The sequence below is a fragment of the Neolamprologus multifasciatus genome, chromosome 13 (genome assembly GCF_963576455.1).
Source record: "Neolamprologus multifasciatus chromosome 13, fNeoMul1.2, whole genome shotgun sequence".
NCBI classification, from domain to species: Eukaryota; Metazoa; Chordata; class Actinopteri; order Cichliformes; family Cichlidae; genus Neolamprologus; species Neolamprologus multifasciatus.
Genome location: NC_140451.1, coordinates 8927808 through 8952150, shown reverse-complemented (window position 1 = coordinate 8952150; position 24343 = coordinate 8927808). Strand labels below are relative to the sequence as shown.

General features: G+C 42.5%; 1 protein-coding gene across 1 annotated transcript; it reads right to left on the bottom strand.

The window, feature by feature from the left end:
- Positions 1–347: 347 nt before the first annotated feature.
- On the bottom strand, positions 348–14446 carry LOC146505001 (uncharacterized). The gene is made up of 3 exons (XM_085183615.1): positions 14297–14446; positions 9762–14193; positions 348–574 (listed from the first exon to the last, which is right to left on the bottom strand). Exons 2-3 carry the CDS (start codon positions 13645–13647, stop codon positions 348–350), a joined length of 4113 nt encoding a protein of 1370 aa, XP_085039741.1. The 5' UTR covers positions 13648–14193; positions 14297–14446.
- Positions 14447–24343: the final 9897 nt, after the last annotated feature.

Here is a 24343-nt window from a genome sequence, read left to right as displayed (position 1 = left end):
CGTTGATTAAGGGATTATGATTGATTATGGGCAGGATGAGACACCGGTGAATGAAATCACAGAAGATGAGACACAGGAAGCAAAACTAAAGGCAACACACACAGAACAACAAACACAGGAAGAGTGATAACTGAACAGGGAAGACACTGACACATGAATAAACTTAATACAGGTGACCTGACACAGCAGGGAGGACTACAAAGGGAGGAATTAAACTCTTAAGTTATTGGGAACTAAGAACAAAAGCTATTACACTAGAAATACACAAAGCAGTGTCTCAAAAAACCCAAGACCATGACGTGCTCATCAAAAAATAAAACTACAAAACCCCTAAGCAGCCCAAAAAGTCAAAACCTGGTTCTAGGACAGGTTTGGACACGTGCAGTGGAAGGATTCTGGATATACTGGACAAAGAATGCTGAAGATGTTGCTCCCAGGCAGGAGGAAAACGAAGGAGGATGACCACAGAGAAGATTGATGGATGTAGTGAAGGAGGACAGGCAGAGCATTGGTGTGGCAGAGGAGGACAAGGAGACGAGGTCAAATGGAGGCAGATGGTCCACTGTGGTGACCCCTAAAGAGAGCAGCTGAAAGAAGAAGATTCAAGATTCTTCATTTGTCACATGCATAGTTATACAGATATAACACAGATTATACTGATCTTGTAATGACCGTAAATAGGGAGCTAAAATTAATAACAAAATGGATGGACATAAATAAATTATCATTAAATATAAATAAAACTAAAGCAATGTTTTTTGGTAATTTAAAATATAATATAGAATTACCAATTATCATTGAAGGTGTACCAATTGATAATGTGAGTGAAAACAAATTTTTGAGAGTCATAATTGATAACAAAATTTCATGGAAACCCCACGTCAGACACATAAAAACCAAAATTTCCAGAAGCCTCGCAGTTTTGAACAAAGTGAAACCATACCTTGATAAAGATGCACTTCGTACTCTGTACTGTACCCTGGTTCTTCCATATCTTACATATTGTGTGGAAGTGTGGGGAAACACATATAAAAATACAACTAATCCATTAGTCACAGTACAGAAACGAGCACTGCGTATTATTCACAAGGCTGGTTATCTAGATCATACTCACAAATTCTTTCTTCAGGCAAAGCTACTTAAATTCCAGGATCTGGTTAATTACAATACATCCATAATTTTGTATAAAGCTTTTACTAAACTTCTACCGGCAAATTTACAAACTAGATTTGAAATTCGAGAAAAGGTTTATAATGTGAGAGGCTCTGGAGAATTCAAATTACCCAGAACTCGAACAACCCGTAAAGGTTTTTGTGTGTCTGTATGTGGTGTGAAAATCTGGAACAGTCTGAGTTTACAATTGAAACAATGCAAAAATATTCATAGATTTAAATTCCTCTACAAACAGTTGGTCTGGTCACAGTAGTAGTAATACACCTGCACTTTTTTTGCCCCCCCCCCCCCCCCCCCCCCCCACCCCCCCACCCCCCTCACCCCCCACCCCACACCTCCCACCCCGTTTGGTCGGATTCGTGCGTGTGCGCATGCGCGTTCAGATGTGCTCGGCGCATGCGCGTTCAGGTGTGAAAACACACCCTCTGGGCGGTATCGACTCCTCCTAGTGGGATGGCTTAGGTTATATAGGTATAAAAGTGATCCTTTCACATTCTAAGACCATCACCGCCACGGCCTAAGGAGCACAGACACATCGCGCTAAGGACCCCAACGACTCACCGACCTAAGGAGCACAGAATACCATCTGTATCAACCATGACACCCAGCCAGGACATCGCCCATGCCACAGCCGCTCTAGGTATGTCTACAGGAGTATGCAGCCGGGGTCCTCAACGTAAAAAGCAACGCTGTGAAAATGCCGTAGATGGGACTGTATTTAAGTTAGAATATCGCGGCGCTGAAGGGTATGTGTATACCATTAAATATACCGAAGGGACAGTTGTGCTTAGTGTAGATTGTGGCGAGGGATTGTTTTGGGGGGAACCCCAAAGCATCTCTACCAAAAACTGGAAGCTCTTCCGGACCGTAGTGTGTGCGGACCTGGACAATGTGGGCTTCCCAGAGGTGCTGTATGTTTCCCAGTGGAACAGTGCATCAGGCCCTGAGCTTTACAGGGTTGAGGCTGATCGTTTCAATCGCAACCCTGAAGACTTTATTTTTCTCAGTGCATGTGATGACAGGGATAGTCTTATTGCTTCCAGAGGGCTTGAAAACTGGAGGTTAAATCCTTACCCTCTAAACCTTGAAGAGCGCACAAGATGGTTTAAGGACTTGTTTTTTATACAGTGGTGCGACTGGAGAGGTTTGTCGCGTCTGTTTAGCCAGATTGACGACGCGATCAAGAGGGACAGACTCAACACTGCGTACGAGAGTATTAGAAAACGCCTTGTTTTTGACGATCTGGCGAGTTGTCCGAAGACTGGTTTGCCTGCTACCCTGTGCAAACCTAAAATCATAAGACCTTCCGACAACTAAACAATAAACTGGTAGGTTTAATGTGAGGGGTGTGTGTGGGGTTGCGTGTGTATCTATGTGACAAATTAAGAGCTTGTGGTTTTCATTTTACAGAGAATGACTCGCCGTCGTGGGACCTGTCAGAGTCACCATCAATAGGGCTGCTAATCCCGACCCCCCAGACTCCACCACCCTCACCATCATGCTCGCAGGACCCCCTCATATCAGACCTGTGGGAGGAAACTGTAATCGACATCAAACTCGCAACTCTCCACCTGTTGATGTTGGCGCTGAATGAGTTTCTACAAGAGACATGTTACGGATGCCAAACAGGCCACCCCAGTCAGGTGCAACACAGCTGCTTGCAGGAATTGTCTGAGTATTTCTTCGACACCTACTATGACGATGTGATGATAAGGCTCAAGACTGACCGATTCATCCCAGCCATCCAGCTGTTTGTACGCTCAAACACCACAGATGGGACTGGAACACAAATCCGCAGAGTTGCAGAACACCTCATGTGTGAACTGAGATCAGAGCGAAATATAGTATGCGCCATTAATGACAACATTGTGGACCTGCTAGAAGCAAGTACTTGCGCCCGACGTGTTAAACCAGCCATGCTCCGCATGATTGGAAACTACTGGGGTGGGAGACACCTGGTTTAATGTGTGCTGTTCAAGTATCCATTGACTGTGATTGTGTCTGTGTGAAAATTAAATAAAAAGACGTGTTAACACCAACTTCTTAGTCATTTGTGGTTTGCACAGTCATGGAAAGCACATTGCATAAAATATATCATGATCCAGCCCATCCTGCGGGGTTGGCCAGTTTAAATAAGCTACGTATAGCGGCAGGGGAGGCATCAGGTGTAACACCTCCAATATCTCAGGTCAAACATTATTTAGAACAAGACGACACTTACACACTCCATAAACCTGTGAGGATCCATTTCCCCAGAAATAGAGTATTGGTGACAGGGATCGACAAACAGTTTCAAGCCGATCTGGTTGACATGTGTGAATATGTGTCAGATAATGATAATGTGAGATATCTGCTAACATGTATAGATGTATTCTCAAAATACGCATGGGTTAGATGCCTAACAAACAAGACAGCGAATGTTGTATCAGCTGCTTTTGAGGATATACTTAGTGAGGGTAGGATCCCTGTGAAACTACAAACAGATGAAGGCAAAGAGTTTTATAATACAACCTTTAAACAGCTAATGAAGCGATATAATATCAAGCATTTCTCAACAGCTAGCGAGGTTAAATGCAGTATTGTCGAGAGATTCAATCGTAGCTTCAAGGGTAGAATGTGGAAGTACTTAACATCAGCCAACTCCCGGAGATATGTAGATGTCATACCAGATCTCACACAAGCATATAACAATGCTTATCACAGATCTATCCAAATGGCTCCGGCAGAGGTGAATAAGGATAATGAGAAGTCGGTGTTTAACGCGCTGTACAAAACGAGGCCTCAGAGGGAACTGTGCTTTAAATTTAATATTGGCGACACTGTACGAATATCAAAACTGAGAGGAAAGTTTCGAAAAGGATACGAGCAGACCTACACCGATGAGATTTTCACAGTCAAGGAACGTATAGGGAGACAGCCCCCAGTGTACAGACTAGCGGATCTAGCAGGAGAGGTATTGAAAGGGTCATTTTATGAGCCTGAGATACAACGTGTGGTTGTTGATGAAAACAAAACATTTAAAATTGAAAACATATTGGCTAGAAAAAAAGTGGGTCGGAAAAAGCATGTGCTAGTGAAATGGCTAGGATGGCCCGACAGCTTTAATTCGTGGATTCCAGAAAAAGACATCGTTGAGGCGTAATTAACTCAGATGACGCAGCTCTACACACATTCATTCAACACTGAGCATAGACGGAGAAAGCATGAATAAAAAGAACAACAACAATGCAGGCTTCTATGTAAGCCTCTTCTCGAATGCTTCGGCGCATGTTTACCCGGGTAATAAGATATCTAATTTTAGAACAAAGCTAGCAAAACCTATCGTTTTGGATCAGCCGTATGAGGTTGCTGTTATAGAGATACAGTACCCACGCATATGGATGTCTTTTCCACAATCAGATTCGCAAGTGGAAATTCATGACCCAGTCAAAGATGGAACCATCGCCGTAACCATGATCGAACTGTCTGTGGGTCATTATGCATCTGTGGAACAGATAATAAAAGAATTTAATTTTAAATGTCAGCAGTACCAAACCACTGGAGACCTTAAAATGCAATACAACACAGTTACTAACCATGCCTGTGTTATGGGACCTAGGGGGACTATTCTCACATTTAGAGGGAGACTGGCGGAAATCCTAGGATTCGAAACAGGAGAGCCGTTTGTACTTCATTATAAAAACACATATGCCCCGCACCCCGCAGACATATACGGGGGAAAATATAACATCTTTATTTATGCAGATATCGTTGATTACCAGCTTGTGGGTGACGCCCACGCGAGGCTATTAAGAGCTATAAATATCACGGACGATGACCGCCGCTTGCCTATTCTACAATTTGACAGCCCACACTACACACCTGTGTCAAAGACATTGATCGACGACATAGAAATTGATTTGAAAGACGATCGAAATCAACACATACCCTTTTTATACGGCAAGGTGTTTGTCAAGTTACACTTCCGACCGATAACCCACCATTTTTGAAAAAAAGGATGGCCGTCTACAACACTGATGACTCAAAATATGTAAAATACTACTTATCACAGGCTGGTGGAGAGCTCGGAGGGTATGTTGGGACCAGTACGCAATATGGGTCAGGGCTGGGTGGTTTGTTCCGCAGCTTGTTTAGATTTGCTGTACCACTGTTTAAAAAAGGAGTTAGCATAGTCAAACCACACCTAAAAACAGCCGCATCGGGCATAGTGTCTGATGTCATAACCAACATAACCAGACCCTCAACCACTAAGCAGGACGGTAGCGGATTGTATGTGTATACGCCCAGACCATCTAAGACCCCACCCCCAGGGCAACCGTTGTCTAAAAAGCGTAAAACCACAAAACCTAGCAGGAGAGCTAGCAAACGGACACCGTCACGCAGAGTGAAAAGACCCAGAACCAGTCGTTCTAAAACTGCAGAGTTTGACATATTCTAAATGGCACTGTTACACAGTCATTCTGGAGAATGTGTAAAAACAGAGCTGGACCTGTTTACTGTTCCCTACACACAGACTAGCATTGAGAAAAGTACATTTATCGAAATCCCACCTGTATCTGCAATCACTGATGGAGGGCCGATCGAGTTTTACATCTCATCGTCCGGTGAAGATTACCTGGATCTAAATGACTCATATATCTACACACGTGTGAGAATCACAAACGCTGATGGCTCAAACCTGGCTAGGGACGCTAATGTAGGATTTATTAATTATCCTGGATGCAGCATATTTAGTCAGGTTGATGTTAATTTGGGAGACCGCCTCATTAGTCAATCATCCAACACATATCCATACAGAGGTGTGATAGAATGTCTTATCAATTATAATAAGGACACTTTAGACACACAGTTCAGCACCGGGTTATTCTGTAAGGATACATCATCACACATGAATGACACATCTATAGAAGGAGAGAACCAGGGCCTGGTGACCAGAGGTGGCTACACAGCAAATAGCAGTATTGTTGAATTGATTGCACCAGTACATGCAGACCTGTTTTTTCAAGAAAAACTGTTACTTAATGGAATCGACCTGTCACTGAAATTTGTGCGCTCTAAAGACGAATTTGCTCTCATGACAGCGGATGCCAATGCATACAGAGTTAAAATTGTCTCAGCCAGTCTCTTTGTCAAGAAAGTTAGTGTATCACCGACCGTCAGACTTGCACACAGCAAGGCATTGCACCATGCAAACGCAAAATACACGGTAGACAGAGTGTCTTTAAAGACCTTCTCCATACCTGCAGGGGCTAGAATATCAACAAATGACAATTTATTTATGGGTAGGATACCTAAATTTGTGATCATTGCATTTATAGACAATGAAGCATACACTGGCTCCTACCAGCGTAATCCATTTCATTTTGAAAACTGCGATATAGAATTTATGTCTTTATATGCTGATAGTCAGGCTTATCCTGCTAAACCATTCCAGCCCAATTTCCAGAGAAAACACTATACCAGAGAATTTTACCAGCTGATACAAACCACAGGAAGACATTTAAAGGATAGATCTTTAGCTATTACGCGTGCGGACTTTGGTAACGGCTACACTTTATTCTGTTTCAATCTGGAAGCTGACGAAGGACATTCAGGGAATGTGTCGTTAATTAAAACAGGGAACGTGAGATTGGAAACCCGTTTCAGAAATCCACTACCCCGTACAGTGAACCTCTTGTGTTATTCGGTATTTGATTCAGTCATTGAAATATCTAACATGAGACAGGTGCTCTTGGACTACTATTGAGACAAAAACGGTCATGAACACTATAGAACTATCAGCCGTGATCGGCAGCATTATCAATAAAAACACACATTTCCTAGGCGTGTTAGCCTATGATCAGCTAACCACTGAACGGCTTCAAAGACTCCCTGCTATGAGTATTGTAAACACCCACCCTTCTACGATGCCCGGGGAACATTGGCTTGCTGTTTATATTTCGAGAGACAGACGCGGTTATTTTTTTGATAGTTTTGGTCACTCGTTAGACAGTTTTCCCCCAGCAATAAAGATGTTTCTTCTAAAAAACTGTTCCACTGTTTTATATTCAGGAAAACAAGTGCAGAACGACTTCTCCATCACATGCGGTCAACACTGTGTATTTTTTTTATATCATGTGCAAAATGGTGTATCTTATGAGCGTGTGCTTAACATGTATGGGTCTGATTTAATTTGTAATGATGCTATGGTGTGTCGATTTGTCAACAACATACAACCTGTTGCTGTATGCAGTGATTACGTGTGTGTGCAATGCGGATACTGACATGTACTAATGAGAATAATAAAAACAACATGAGAGCATGATAATCGAGTCAATGGTATTTATTATCAAATCTCGTATATAAATATATAGATTTACAACATACATTGTTTAAACATAAATAAAAGAAATCAAACATTAACCAGTAATAAAAAAGAAAAACATATATTTAACAGTAATAAAGACATAATATATTTAACAGTAATAAAATAAAACAAAACAAAACAATTTAGCAGCAATAAGTGAAAAAAACATTACAGTAGAAAAAACACCAAACAGCAAATATTTTTAGCAGAAAAAACAATTTCAGGTGCAATAAGAAAAAACCTGAATTCAAAAATCCAACCACTCTACAGGACCCCCCTTTAATTTGTTTTTTTTATTCTTTATTTTTTTTAGTGTACTATGTCGCAGCGGTCCACCAGGGGTGATCTTTTTTGGTGTGTGTTTTAAAAAACCAGGGTCTTCAGACAGTGTGTGATCGGTTTTATACATGGCGACGGTCTTACGTATGCCTGTGTTAGATATGGCTGATAACGGTACGTTTAAATCTGAGACAGCTTTTAAAAACTCTGTCCAGCCGATAGGTCTCAAACCCTCAGAGGGTGTGTGTGTGGTTGTGACGCCTTTAATTAGATCATAAATGTGTGAACCAGGGATGGTGTGTTTATCAACAACAATTTCGCCTTTGTCGTTGTAAGAGATCAAGTGTGGCGAACGGCTCACCGCTGATAGAATAAGTTCTGCATTCCTCCTACACCTTTTAGGTATGTATGTTAAAACATTCTCCGCAACAAGATCCCTCACCCCTGCATCACCATGAACAGGCGATGTGTCCGTCGACTGGGGTTGCACATCCCTGTTAAATTGTTCAGGTAATGATAAAGACAATACATTCTTTTCACGGGCACCTTGTCTCACAAGGGTAAGGTATCTTTGGAGAATATCGCTGTATTTTTTAGCCTTCTCATACACATCTATGTCAGAATCTTGTAACACTTGTAACATCTCCTTGTCCAACTCGTTCTGAGACTGTTGTCTGATGCTGTCTGTTTGCTGCTGCAGCTGCTGCTGGTGTTGCTTTATTAAGTCCAACTGGTGTTGGGGTACCAAAAACATCTTTTGCACATGTTCCATTTTCACCTGTTTGCTATCAGACTGGTTATGAAAGGGATTGCAGCCCCTAATAGCGGCAGTAAAAACCCTCCAGATTGGTTGATTGTCTTTCTCTTTTTCAAAGTTTTTATTTTTTTGTCTGCAATCAGTCTGATTATTGATTTTTTCTTTTTCAGCTGTTTGTACTGCTGATTGGTCAGTGGTATGTTACCATGCAATACATTAAAGGCTATCTCACACAGCGCATTGATAAAATCTAAGTTTGAATTACTAATAATAACTCTGCGTAGAGTAGGAGGAGCCCTGTATATCATCTCCAACAGAGACAGATTCCTCCGCATGCGTGATGACATCCTTTCACCTCTTTGCTGATTTTTGTTTTGGAATGTAAACAACCGGACGCTCTGATAGTAAATTTGTTCTGAGTCTTAAATAGTCCGGGGTCTTAGCTTTATAGTCTATTAAAAGATACCCGTATGTTGTGGATGTGGCATCATTAAACGCTTCTATAAAATATTTAGTATTACCCGGAAACATTTGCCTACCTAAAAGCATAACCTGATATTTATCTCTCGGATTTTTAAACAATATTAGATAGTTAGTGTTCAAGGAAATGGTTCTACTGGATTTTCCTTGAATAAACAAATTCTGAACTAGATATATACAACTCAAATTCCTATGATGCACATACTTTGTGAACACATTTTGAACTTCTAAATTGTTAGCTGCATCGTTCATTACATCGTCTATAATTAACAAATTTTTCTTTTCTGCAGGAAGAAGGGTGTCATCAGCAAGAGATTCGGGTATACCGTTAACAAAGTTTATGTCTCTTATCTTAAGAAGCTGGTCATATAATGGCTGCCAGCATGAGTATATATATACAATATTGTCAATGCTGCATGATATAATCCGGGAAGAATTTTCAATTATGCTTTTAACAAAAAAAGTCTTGCCGCAGTTACTGGGACCGCTGACCACCATACTGAACGGGTGCTGCAACCGGGCGTCAAACCCCTGTTCTAATTTAAAATCCATAAGGTACAGTTGTATAGTCTGGGAGCACACGGCGCTTATTGTAAACAACTTTAACTTTTTTCACAATGGTTTTATTCTTCAAATGAAGCTTCTTTTTATCGCGTCTGATGCTATCAGACACGGCAACTAGGTGTGCGTCTGATGTCTGATTGGTTACAAACTTGTGGACTAAACCTTTCAAGGATTCATGGGTGACAACTTTTGAGTTTAGTGCGTTCAGTGTCACGCCTTTACATTTGACCTGGGTCTTGCCCAACGATGTGTGATACGCGTAGCATTTTGGCCCACCGGAAACAAATTCCGCTATGTAATCCTCCACACCACCCTCTCCACAGTCTAATTCGCTTGTGAGATCCCCCAGAAACGGACCTAGAGGAGGCATCCACTCGCCAGGGCGTGCCGTGAAAATGACACTGTCCGTGTCACAATACAGCACGCGCTGCTGCAAGTTGTCTAGCAAATCATACAGCATGAGTCTGGCGTGTGCAGTGGTCATGGCCCCGACAAAAACATTAACGTCCTTAACACGGGAAGCTCTACCATCAGCATGCCGCCACTGCACCATTGCGACGTCGTCAGAGATGAAACAAAACTGACGCACGTCGTACTGGTCGCTAAACATTAGCTGGCTAAATCTGGAAGGGTCTGTAATGAGCTCAGATGATGCCATATTTGACCTCATGCTGAAACGACCCCATAACGAGTTTAGCAACAGCTTGTTACAGTTACGAACAGCTTTATTTACACAAATCTTGGATGGGTCTAGCATTATTCCCTCCTTCTCATAATACTCGTCTATGTACTTCTTCTGTTCGTCAGGTGTCTTGACGTGTTCAGGATACCCCGAGGCCTCCTGTTTGAGTTTTAGGAAGGCTTTCACATAGTCTTTAAACAATGTGTCGGTCTTATTGGGGAAATGCCACACCTCATCAATAGCAAGAACCCTGTATCCCTTCTCAACAGCTTTTTCAAGCTCAAATGAGACCCAAGTGCCTTTCAATACCCGCTCACTGTCCCTGTGTCCACATGCAGTATGCTGGTTTTGGTCTTCAGCACACATGCTGCAGAGTGGAAACATCAGTTTTCCGTGGCACCTGTAGGGAAGGACGGGGTGAAAAAGACCCTTAGGGGGGAGCACTGTGCATTTAACAAAGCCGAAATAATTTTCTAGCTTGTCAAAGTTGGTGTAAATGACTTGAGGGTGTCCTACAGGATAGTCTTTTTTAGACTGCACTGTGGGATAGAGACTGGTGAAGTCGTAGTAAAATATTTTTTCATCACAACCAGTCTTGTGGTACAGCTTTATAGCATTTGTGCGACCTCCAAAAAGAGCGTCTCGGGGATTCATGCGTTCTGGCTTTCTGTATGTGTGCATGAAAGCCACAACTGTAGGGTCTGTCTGCTTCAAGGCAGCCCATTCACATTCCCACATCACTATTACGTTCACACTGTGTTGTGATCTCAGTGCATCAACTTTGTCACAAAACATGCGATGCAGCAGTCCATAGGATGCTTTGCTGACAGGATTAACTTCGCTCTCGGGGTAACATTTAACACAGCCGTGGTGAAAACATCCTGCAAATTCATAAGCTGTATTACTTGTGGGGTCAAAACCGTCCACAAAATACGGTCCAACCCTCTGTTCGCCTCCTCTGAGAGCATGTTTTACCACTTTGTTGGTGGTGTGGGACACGTATTGAAGCCATTCGATAGAGACGTTAGAAAACGTCTTATTCTGCTCAACGTATGCCCCGTCATACGTGAGAGCGAGCGTGTCTCTAGGCAGAAACAGCGTTTTATACACACCCATACTAAATGCAGCCAAGGTGGTATACATGAATGGATCAACTTGTGTACAACCCAGTAACGTGTCACGATAAATGCTGCATGCTTTACGCAGGACATCAACATCGTTAACACAGTAACGCCTGAGTTCAGCCTGAAAATCAAAGGGATTCTGTGAGGCAACCTGGTACCATTCCATGAATCGCACCTTATCGCTTTCAGACATGTACTCATAGCCGTAGAAGGAGGGGTCTGGGTACGGGCCCACATAATGCTCATTATCCCTCGTATTAAACCTGTGTGGGAAATGGCCCTTCTGCAGATCTTGAAAACCTAAAGCAGAGGGTATTTTGGCAAGGCCCATGGGCAAAAAGCTGAACGAATCAATCCATCGCTGGTCATAGTCCCTGTCATACATCAAAATCACACGGCTGCCGCTCATTATGACACTAGGTGTTATGCACTGTCTGACAAAGTACTCGAGGAGTATGTAGTTGTCAAAGCCAGATGCATTATGTGCTATGAAAGTGTACCCACGAAACCTTGGGCGTCTGTAATGTTGCACAAACGCCTCCACACACTTTAATGTGTTAAATGTGAACTTATTGCCCTTCAGATCAGACGCACACACAAAGTTAGCCTCGTGTTTACCGTTGTGGTACCTAGTCTCGAAATCATATAAAATGTATTTATCGGTAGGCTTCTGTTTTTCAACAGGCTGTATGAAACACTGATGGTCGGAGTCTCCGGTTAATTTAGGCTCGCGGCAGTGCTCGCATCTAGGCTGGGCACATCTGTGTGGCGATTTCTTGGATTCTTTATATGTGGTGCCACAGTGCATGCAATGTTTCATATTATCACAGGGGATCATGTTGTGTTTTAATTCTGGTAATTTGTGTTGCTGGTAACAGTGTTGTGATTTGCAGATGCGGTTACAGTCGCTGCATTTCACTGTGGGACCCCTGTGGTGTTGACAGAGTGTATAACATGTGTTACATCTATGTTTACAGGAATGATGTAATGGTGAATTATATGTACTGTAACAGAAATTACACACATAGGATGCACCAAGAAAAGCGGTTGGGTTTAAAATCATGTGGTAATGTTGATTATGGAGATACATCATCAACGTGTTTGTGTTTGGCTCTTCATGTGTGAAAAAACATTCCAGGCGTTTACGCCCTTCTGTGTGGTAATAGATTACAATCTTAATGTTGAAGTGCTTCTCAAATTTACTGACATCTGTGAATGATACTTGCTGCTTGTCGCATAGACCTACTTCAGCATGCATCCGTTTAGCTGTAGCGAGTTTTTCTAGCTCAGAGGCTGATGAGTTTAATGAATGTGCTATACATAGGGAGAAGCACAAATTGTTGTGTGTGTTGTTTGGTGTGTATAAATGTCTGCCTTTCTTTGAGAGAATCTCATCATAAGGGATTTGTGCCAGTCTTAAGCGAGCCCCACCACTACTGTTCTGAGCTACCGTGACAATAAACTCTAATTCATCATCACCGATAGATTCATCATTACTCTGCATAACTTGTGCAATTCGATCGAGAAACAGCTCCGGATCATACCGATCATCAGCGTTTAAAACAACCTGAACATCTGAAGCCAGCGAGGGGCCACGCAGGACTACGTTTAGAACGCTGCCCTGTTGAGATCCAGCCACAGCTCGGTCTACCACATTGGCTAAGCACTCGCGCACTCGCGCAGGTACTTGTTCTGGATGATCAAGACTTATACCCCTAAAATCAAGGCGCTCACGCAATTCGCGAGCATTAAAATTAGGTATCTCTCTAATGTGTGGCTGGGAGCGCCTGCCAGATCCAGATTGCACAACGGGCTCAATCACGATAGTATCACTTTGTGAGAAATTTACAATGACTGAGGGGGTGTGTGGTGTTGCAGCGGTGCCCGGACACGCATGTGCGTCTGTAGTACTAGTAGAAGCGGTAACAGACTCAATAACAGCAGCAGCAGCAGCAACAATACGGTTAGCATCAGTAACAACAGTGGTCCGAGCATCACCTGATGTACTACCACTATTATTAACAACAACAATAGACCCATCAGCAATAGCAGGCGTAGGAACAGTCTGACGAGGATGTGTATCAGATGAGGCTGATGCAGGCACACTATTAAGTCTAGCTACAATATTGTCTAATTTGTTATCTGTTTCTTCAGCCCACTGCATAAAAGCCTCTAAGTCAAAACATCTAACAGGACTGGAGGTTCCGTTATTATGTTTAAATAATTTATTTGGAGGGTCCATGGTCTGGATTTTAAAAGTCAGGGACTTGAAATTTTGCTGCAGATGATGTCTAATGTACTACACACTTTTTTTATGAATTTGATAAACTGTTGGTTTTGTATCTGTGCTTCTTGGTGGTATTGATTGAGTCTAGCTTCAATCAAACATAATTTATCAACTAATGAAGCTATATGACTCTGTTCAACAGGTTGAGCGTCTGAAACCTTCATGTAAGCATCATACGCCGCTGATATTTGAGAGTCTGTTATACCGTCGTCTTCAAAATCTACGTGTGAATCAATGCTATTTCTGACACATTCTGGTGGGGTGGGTATATGAACAAGATCGAAATCTGATATACTGTATTCAAAAACATCAGAGAAATCACGAGGCAAGCACTCACTCGGGGGTGTTGCAGGACCGCTGATGAAGATCGCTTCTGATTCTCCACTGTTGCACAAAGCTCCAGGTTTTTGTTGTTCTGGGAGGTCGATACTGTTTAAACATTCCAAAAACGTCTGGAGTACGGTGTCCTGATCATTATGTGGAGGGGTACTGTGCTGCAGTCTGTGAAGATAGATATGTGTTAAAACATTTATACATGTACCCATTTCAAACAGAATAAGCGTGTCTCCCTCTCTATCTCTTTTTATCTAATTTATATATATACCTTGTAGTGTGCGTTATTCCTGACGGCCCTGGTTCTCCGCACATAAGGTTCTCTGGCGTGGCTCTGTATGTGTAAAACGGTCGGTTTTAGAACATTTGGAATTGTTTAAACCCATTTGCTGTTTTTTTAAATACACAATTATACACCCCGTTGTATACATACCTTTTGTAAGGATGGGCTCTGTGGTCGCGGTGTCTGAATGTTTTCCTGCTCAGTTTGTTAACCCTGGAACAAATCAAAGAAAAACTCTGTTATTATATAATTTAAAACAATCGCAAGCTTAAAACATACATACGATTAAAAATCGCGTAATTCTGTACACACCTTGTGCCTGTTAGAGATGTTGTTCCATCTTTAAAATCCCCCGTTTCTAAAGAAAAGGGTGCTGTGCCGTTCTCCCGAACTCCTGAAAATTAAGCTTTTGTTTTAGGAAAAAAGATAGTTTGAATATCCTATAATATGTTAACATAACACTTTTAAAAATACAATAATAGGTTTTGTTTTACTTACCGCTTAAGATGTCCATGTTATAAAGAACGATGATAGTTTTGATGGTCTCAAAGAAAGTGATGTTGTCGCGACGAATGCTGAGTTCACCCTGAGCTTCGCATAGGTCTCGGTTAAATACCTTCTCCAGGAACAATGCCAGTACACAACTGCTTCACACCTTAAGGCTCACACTCCCATGCTACTTCCCAGAGTTCTCGAAGAGACAAAAGACACCTAGTCTGGAGGTCCTGTTTCCCACCATCAACCTTACTACACCCCACCCTCCCCCCTACCATTTGTCTAGACAGGTTTGCCTTAGTTCAACATTGCGAAATCCCGATTTTTAAATAAAATGATCGCATCAACCCTGGAAAGAAAACTAGTTAAATTAAATAAAACGCTTGTGAACATGCCGACATTACCCATTCGGAAGAAATTCCCACTTGTGCCGTTTTCAAAATAAATTGCATGTATCGCAGCAAGCTGAGATATTGTCAGGTTTATAAAATTAGTCTAGCCTCAGTACACAACTGCTTCACACCTTAAGGTTCACACTCCCCAAGCTACTTCCCAGAGTTCTCGAAGAGACAAAAGACACCTAGTCTGGAGGTCCTGTTTCCCACCATCAACCTTACTACACCCCACCCCCTACCATTTGTCTAGACAGGTTTGCCTTAGTTCAACATTGCGAAATCCCGATTTTTAAATAAAATGATCGCATCAACCCTGGAAAGAAAACTAGTTAAATTAAATAAAACGCTTGTGAACATGCCGACATTACCCATTCGGAAGAAATTCCCACTTGTGCCGTTTTCAAAATAAATTGCATGCATCGCAGCAAGCTGAGATATTGTCAGATTTATAAAATTAGTCTAGCCTCAGTACACAACTGCTTCACACCTTAAGGTTCACACTCCCCAAGCTACTTCCCAGAGTTCTCGAAGAGACAAAAGACACCTAGTCTGGAGGTCCTGTTTCCTCAATGTCTGGGAGGTGTGGGGTGGGAGGTGTGGGGTGGGGTGAGGGGGTGAGGGGGGTGAGGGGGTGGGGGGGGGGGGGGGGGGGGGGGGGGGGGGGGGGGCAAAAAAAGTGCAGGTGTATTACTACTCACAGTATACTCAATGATGGTTTTTTAGTGTGCTCTGTAATGTCTGTTCTCTTACCATTGCTGGTATGGATTCCAAGAGAAAAAAAAAAAAAGAGTGTGTGTATGTATGTATATATACGTGCATGTGTGTGTAGATATATATGTATGTATGTATGTATGTATATGTATGTGTGTTTTGTTACTTGTAATTATTACTGCCTGTTACCTGTGGTAATACAATTTATAATTTATATATTCTGTATTCAGTTATGAAGGCTCTAATTGTTGTTTGCGAGCTGCCATTGAGATGCTTGTATGTGTCCGGGGCTGTTGATGGGTCTGTATGTAATGATGGGCGTAGCTGCGGGAAGTTTATTGTTTTTTGATGATGAGTGAGTATAGTCCTCCACTCCTTTTTCAGGCAATTTTTGTTTTTTGTTTTGTGCATTTTATGTTCAATATAGGTATTTGTTGTGCCTGAAAATGAACAAATAAATGAAATGAAATGAAATGAACACGCAGTGAAATGTGACCTGATACGCTCCTCGACTGTGCAAAAAAGAGAGACAGAACTTTATATACAGTGAATGAGTATATACAAAGAGGACATTATGTGCAGCAAGTGGGTGAGTTATATACATTATATAAATAAAGGTAAAATAAAATAAAGCAATCTGGAAATTTACAGCTTGTGTACATTGCGTGGGTAGGGTGTTAAAGTGTCTTGTGCTGTTGTGAAGCCAGAAGGATCAGGGTGATATGAGAATGTGGAAAGTCCTGAGGATCCCTGGAGAGACCCTGAACTTCCTCAGTTGTCGTAAGTGGTACAGGCACTGCCCAGCCTTTTTGGACTGGACCTGAATGTGGGCAGACCATGTCAGGTCTGAGGAGATGTGGACACCGAGATACTTGAAGGACTGCACCCTCTCCACTTGAGCTCCATTAGTGGAGATATCATCTGAATTTCAGGAGCGGAACCACTCCTCCTTCACGCCCCCTCTGGCCTCAGGCTATAAAAGCCCCCCTTCACCAATACCTGCTCTTCTCATTTTCATGCCCCACACTACCCCCCCCCCCCCGCCCCCCATTTTTCCTCTCTCCCTTTCCTTCATTCACTTCTCGTTAGTACATGGGGATCTGCCCGGGCCGGGAGCCGTCACCAGTCCCCTTCGAGGCCTTCCCCAAACCGCAGCACCAGTTCATACTTCCTCATCGCCTATCGTTACCAAGGATATGGTCCCAGCTTGTAGTCTCTGTGCTGACTCCTCTGAAGTCCACTACCAGCTCAGCTCCTTGGTCTTGCCGACGTTCAGCTGGAGGTGGTTATGCTGGCACCACGATGCCAGATTCTTCACTTCATCCATGTAGGCCGCCTTATTGTTGTTGGAGATGGCGCCCAACACCACTGTGTCATCAGCAAACTTCACAATGGTATTGGAGCCATGGGTGCCCACACAGTCTGAAGTGTAGAGGGAGTAGAGCAGTGGTGAGAGGACACACCTCTGTGGCGCTCCCGTGCTGATGGTGATGCTGTCGGAGACGCACCTACCCATCCTCACCACCTGAGTTCTGCCGGTGAGGAAGTCCAACACCCATGCGCACATGCACACAGACGGCTGTTGAGTCCTAGATCCCTCAGCATTGTGAACACTCTACCGGGCACTATTGTTCACAGAAATTCACAGAAGTGTGCAAAAACATTTTTACTTTGATGGATAAAGGATAGTAAAAAAATATCATAAAAATCACAAAATCCATTTCCTCCCAGTATAGATCTAAAACAGAAGGAACAATAGTTGCAGCTTGTTGTAAATAACAGCTTCCTGGTAGTATTTGTTATTTGCAGTGTCTTTAAGTCGAAGCTTTACCACCATGTCTCTTTAGCACTCCCAAAGGCCCGCCCTGCTTTCACCTTCACTCCCCCCGAACAAGCAAACACTGACATCTGTTTTTCCACTACCTCATTATAAAAAATGAAAAAGGAACATGTTTAGTCCCTTTGGCCAGTATTTTGGGAACTACACAAACACTTTGAACACACACAAAGCCCACAGTAAAACATTTGCTACTAGGCAACTGTGTACTCCTTGTAACTCTTTCAATTTTATTTAGCATGACAAGTGTTGAGTGGGTAGACCTGGAGTAATATCAGGAGGATTCAGAATCACAAGAAAATAAATGGAAACTGTGTTTACTGCACGAGCACGAGAGTTACTCACCTGGACAGGATGCAGACGTGTGGAGGAGAGTCTTTCTGCCTCACCTGGGTAACAGATGGTGGAGCTGAGGGCAGTGCAATTAGCCAGATGGAATAAACATTTTATCTCAAATAAAATAAAATTGCAATTGCTCAGTTCAAATTCTAACTGTTAAATATATGCGTGCTTTGCACAATTCTTAAAAACATGCAAAACTAATTTATTAGTATTTATTTTTCCCCACACAATTTTAATGTCGGGGCACTGACATCTTGAAAGATAAATTTCATTTTACCCATTGACTCGAAACACAAGTTAAGTCAGCAACAACAGCAATAAACCACACTCAGATTTGTCTGTTCAATTCTTCCTCTAAACCAGGAATGTCAAACTCACTTTACAACGAGGGCCACACACAGCCCACTTTGATCTGATGTGGGCAGGACCAGTGAAACTCACCTACACATTTAATCCCTGAGATATTTTAATATAAGAATAAGAAGTGTAGTTTCAACAGCGAGTCTTGGTTTTTCCACATAATAAAGAAATGCTATTGTAGTAAATCAAATATATCTGTCAGCATAACTCTTTAGGGATACATTATAAGCAGTAAAATTACAGAAATACATTACTTATTTAATATGATGTAGTCTGAATGGTCAATTGGAATTTCTGTATCAGCAAGATACAGAAATTCCTTCATATTTTATTAAAGCTATCCATTAGGCTGTCTTTGATGGCCAATTCTGGCCCACAGGCCTCACGTTTGACACCACTGATCTAAACTATCTGTTCCACCATTTGGCTCGGATGTGTAGTCTTTTTGTCTTCTGGTCATAGCTAACCCACCTACATTCAGTGTGAGTTCACAATAAATAGAGAGCTGCTCATAACTAATTTGGCACGCCTTTAGTAAAGCCAGTTGGACAAATGTAAAAATGTTTTTAAAAGCCCATATTTGACTTCTTGATGCATTCTCAATCATCCAGGAAAGTAAATCTCCAAAAAGTTGATTCTGTTCATTTGGACGTAGCGTTTTGTGGGAGAAACATTTCATTACTCATCCAAGTGACTTCTTCAGTCTCAGCTGACTGCAGGTTTCCCCAATCTTATAAACAGCGTCATTAGGACGCTACAAAACGCTACCCATATTTGACCGTTTCCTCCATTTCAACTTATCATTCCACTCAGTTAATTATGTAACACATCTATCATCTACTTTCCTTTTATTTTTCTGTTTAAAAACACAATTGTGCATTTGATGATGCATTTATGTGTTCTGTTCTCTTGGTGATCTTTTTGGCATATCTGGCTGTTTACTTTATATTACACTTTTAATTAGTATTTTCATCATCAAGAAAAATCTTACATAATAAATTCATCCATCCATCCATCCATCCATCTTCATCCGCTTTATCCGAGGCCGGGTCGCAGGGGCAGCAGCCTAAGCAGAGAGGCCCAGACCTCCCTCTCCCCAGCCACCTCCTCCAGCTTATCCGGGGGAACACCAAGGCGTTCCCAGGCCAGCCGAGAGATATAATCTCTCCAGCGTGTCCTGGGTCTGCCCCGGGGCCTCCTCTCGGTGGGACATGCCCGGAACACCTCACCCAGGAGGCGCCCAGGGGGCATCCTTATCAGATACCCAAACCACCTCAGCTGGCTCCTTTCGATGTGGAGCAGCAGCGGCTCTACTCTGAGCCCCTCCCGGATGGCCGAACTTCTCACCCTATCTCTAAGGGAGAGGCCAGCCACCCTTCGGAGGAAGCTCATTTCTGCCGCTTGTATCGCGGATACAATCGTGAATCGCTACCTTATCGTGGTGGAGGGGTTTGTGTGTCCCAGGGATCCCAGGGGCTATGTTGTCTGGGGGCTTTTGCCCCCTGGTAGGGTCTCCCATGGCAAATTGGTCCTGGGTGAGGGACCAGACAAAGAGCGATTCAGAAGACCCTTATGAAGAGAACATCGAGGGAACAGTTTACCCTGCCCGGGATAGGTTTACCGGGGCCCCGCCCTGGAGCCAGGCCCGGGGAGGGTGCCCGAGGGCGAGCGTCTGGTGGCCGGGCCTTAGTCCATGGGGCCCGGCCGGGCACAGCCCGAAGAGGAGACATGGGCCCATCCTCCCGCAGGCCCACCACCCGCAGGAGGCACCATAAGGGTCGGGTGCATTGTGTGCCGGGTGGCGGCCAGGAGCGGAGGCCCTGGCGGACTGATCCCCGGCTGCCAAGACTGGCAATAATAAATTCAATTCAATTTTATTTATATAGCTCCAAATTCCAACAGCAGTCACGTCAAGGCAATTTATAATGCAAGTTAAAAACCCTGTAATAAACAACATAGAGCTCAGATGACTACAATCAGAAGACCCCTTATGAGAAGCACTTGGTGACAGTGGAAAGGAAAAAGCCCTTTTTATAAGGAAGAAACTTCCGGCAGAACCAGGCTCAGGGAGAGGCAGCCATCTGCCACGACCAGTTGGGGGTGAGCGGCGGGTGACAGGACAACAGACATGCTGTAGAAAAGAGCCAGAGATCAATAATAACTAAAAATCAAATGCAGATTGCTGTAGAAACACACAGACAGTGAAAAAAGGTGGGTGAAGAAGAAACACTCAGGCGCCCACAGCAGCTTAGACCTTATTGCAGCATAATGAAGGAAGGGTTCGCGGTCATATACGCTTTTTCAAAAAGGAACGTTTTCATCCTAATCTTTAAAGTAGCTCTAGAAGCTCTAATAGGTATTTTGCAAAGTTATCTGTATGTCAATAGCACTATATGCATGACGATTTGTACTGTGCACAAATGTATCACTTTACCCGTGTGTGTGTGTGTGTGTGTGTGGTTGAGGAAGCGCTTAGGCATTAAAGACAGGGAGAGGGAAGAAATGCATATTCATCAGGCCTTGCAGACAAAAACAGTGTTGGGGCACAATCTCTGCAACGAGTGCAGGTTAAATAACTGCAGCTAACTCAATATGTTACAGCGGGACAAACATTTATGAACTTCGCCCATAGACTTGCCTCATGGTTACGCATCACAGGAAGAGAGAAGGGAAGCAGTTATTCCTGCATACATTTGCATTTGGTTGGGGGCTGGTGTTCAAGCCCACCCTACCGTTTCGTTTTACCTCCATCTTGAACACTTATTTACTTCAGCTGGCTAATCTTTTACTTAATAAAGATCTGTTAAATAGGCTGTCTTAGGAGGGCGAATCGGTGCGTTGTGATTGTTTTGGTGCACTTTGCCAAGTTAATACCGTGTGACTGGCAGGGAAGTGTTGCATTTGTGCTATGTTATGTTGCAGCTGTGTTGCAGTCATTAACACAAAGCTCATGCACTATCCTGCCTATTAACCTGTTGTACATAAGGGCTATTTTCCAATACGTTTCCACGTGTCAACTTACTGATTTTAACCACTAGATGGCATTCCTGTATTGAGAGCAGGAAACAGCCTCAGTCTGAAACCGGAGGCAGGGCTGCATGAAATCAGACCTCTCAGTTCATGCTGTTGACACTTAAAGCCACTACCAACTATGTTATGTCATGCATTAACATAACTGTCTGTTTTCATATCGTAGGTGAACAGGAGTAGCCATTTCTGTCGCTATTTCCAACTCCCAATGTTTCTTTTATCCAGGATTTTGATTTCTGTCACACCGAAAGGGAACCCAGAGGAGCCCTCTGAATGCTTCTCCATTTTAGAAGTCACATTTGCACACTTGGACCATATGCTTAGAGCCTTTCCAAGTCAAGTGCACATTTTCAGGCTGAGATTCCCAGAGCTCATCTGGTGAAAACAAATGAAACTGGTGACAGATTGATTTTCTGGAGCATACAGTCAGTGCACTGAATTCCTACTGAGGGAATGTAGAGTTTAAAATGAGAAATTGTACTCAGGCAAAGCCAGGATTTGAATCCCTTGCCACGCAAGGAAAATTAAGACCATAAACCATAACTCATAGATAAATATGCACATGTTGGAGACTGTAGAAAAGTGAAACAGCATAGGGTAGGGTTGTGAAACTGACAAAAGAAATTAACAGATTTTATGTTGGCTAAAATGCTTAAGATGTGGGTTAAGCTAGAGCAGTGTGCAGCACATGGCCGATGCGCAATCCCAGAGCAGCGTGGCTAATTGTGGTTGGCGAATGGTGGTTACGGAAAAGAGAAATTCTTGCTTAGGGGAAGCGGGAGAAACAAAGTCATTAAAGACGAGAAAAAAAAAGTGTTGTAAAAGATAAACACAAACTTTCACGTCTGATGAAAAGTTACGATTTGGATAAGAAGTGAGCAAAAGCATGAATCACCAACAGAACAATAGATAAGAGATGCAGTTAAAAAACAACGATACTGTCACAACTATTCCATGCTTCTTTTCCACATTGTCACAGCTCCAATTGCATATATTTTACATCTATCTATCTATCTATCTATCTATCTATCTATCTATATATATATATATATATATATATATATATATATATATATTACATGTTTTTTAGTCACCCTGAGTTGTGTATTTTTTTTTTTAAAGTCAGACAGGGTTTGCTAAAACCAACAATCAACCACCAACAAATTAATAGCATTGTTTTTAAAAATATTTCAATTATAAAATAATAAATAATAACAAAATAATAATCAAATATAATAATAATGACATAAAACAGAAAAACAAAAAACAAAATCCCTTTTTTATTTCTTATCTGATTATTGTAATTACTTGTAAATTGTTTAAATTAATATAATTATTTAAGGACCAAAAGCCAATATGAAATCCACAGTACTAACAGTAATAACCTGCTGCCCACCACTATATTAAGATGCCACCAATTTATATTTATTTGTTACTTTGTGGCAAGAAAGTAGCCACATTCAAACATGTAACAACAGAAAATATAACCATATGTATTTTATTTCATTTAAATCAACTTCTCTTTACATTTTAATTTTTTAAAAAAAGAAGACGGGTGGGTACATGACATTGTACTGTGTATTTTCCATTGCAGTTTCCGTTCTCTTTGCAAAGTTTGTCAAATGAATCTACCATTTACAGGATCAAAAATCCCTTTTGACCTATAGCGGCAGTGAACACTGGTTATTGGCAGCTGTGTGGGATTTAACAGACCCAGAACAAACACCTCCTGTAGCATAATCTACTTGTTGCAATCCTATCTCTCCATCCTCACTGGTCCTTGGCCCACCATGCCGTCCCCAGCTGTCCTGTCCTCTCTCTCCACTAAAGAAGGGAGAAGGAAGGGGCTGGAGGGAAGGGGAGGGTGTGCTGGCTGGTTCTAGCCCTCCCTCCCTGTCTGCCTGGCTGTTGTACGAGCCTTGATGTTACATACTGCAACGGCAGCCTCTTAGGCCCCCATAATCCACCGGATTGTTGCATTAAAACCGTCACATGATGCTTTGCTCTCTTGCAGTTGTGCTGCGTTGCGTCATCATTAGAGGAAGCTATAAATAACAAGGAGAGACTGCGGGGGTGGGAGGGGAGATACGGGGGAGGGTTGTCAAATACATAGAACAACACAGATTGGCAGCTTTTGGCTCCCTCCAAAGCCAGAGCACAGCTTTGAGTTAGAGAGCGCAGTAATATTCAAACTTACCTGACTTAGGCATTGTGATGGCACACATCACAATTCCAACAAAGGATTTGATGCATAAAGGAATTCAGCAGCGCAGCAGGGGCCAATACTTGTGTCGAGAAAACAAGTTAAAGGGAATATTCAGACATGTCACTCACTGAGATGTCAAAGTCCTTTTTTCTATTCTTTTCTTTCTTTCTTTTTGGCACAAGAAGCTAGCTCATAGTGTCACATCACAGACTGAAATTCAGGTGTGGATGTGTTGACAGTAAGCCACTGTGAAATAGCAGAATGGGGTTGAGCTCAGTAAAATAGGTTGGGATTTTTGTTCATTACTTTTATGTACTTAGAGGGGGATGTAAGTCTTCAGAGGTCTTTTTGGGGAAGCTGAGCGATAGCTATTGGCTGGAAGGCATCCTCTGTATAGGGAGACATATGCTGAGGCACAACACAGCTATGACAAGCAAGTAAACCAATAGAGCTGTTTTTGTTTTCCTATGTTTGGAGGCCCTATGCACTGCATTATCACACATCATATCCTGTGCCCGCCAGGCAAACAACTACAGTACAAGTCTGTGTAAGTGTAGCAGGCTGGCTCTTCCAAGGGAATAATGTAAGATGACACAGCAGCAATGCTTAACATGCGTATATGTCACTATATGCACACTTGGAGCACCAACATTAACCTT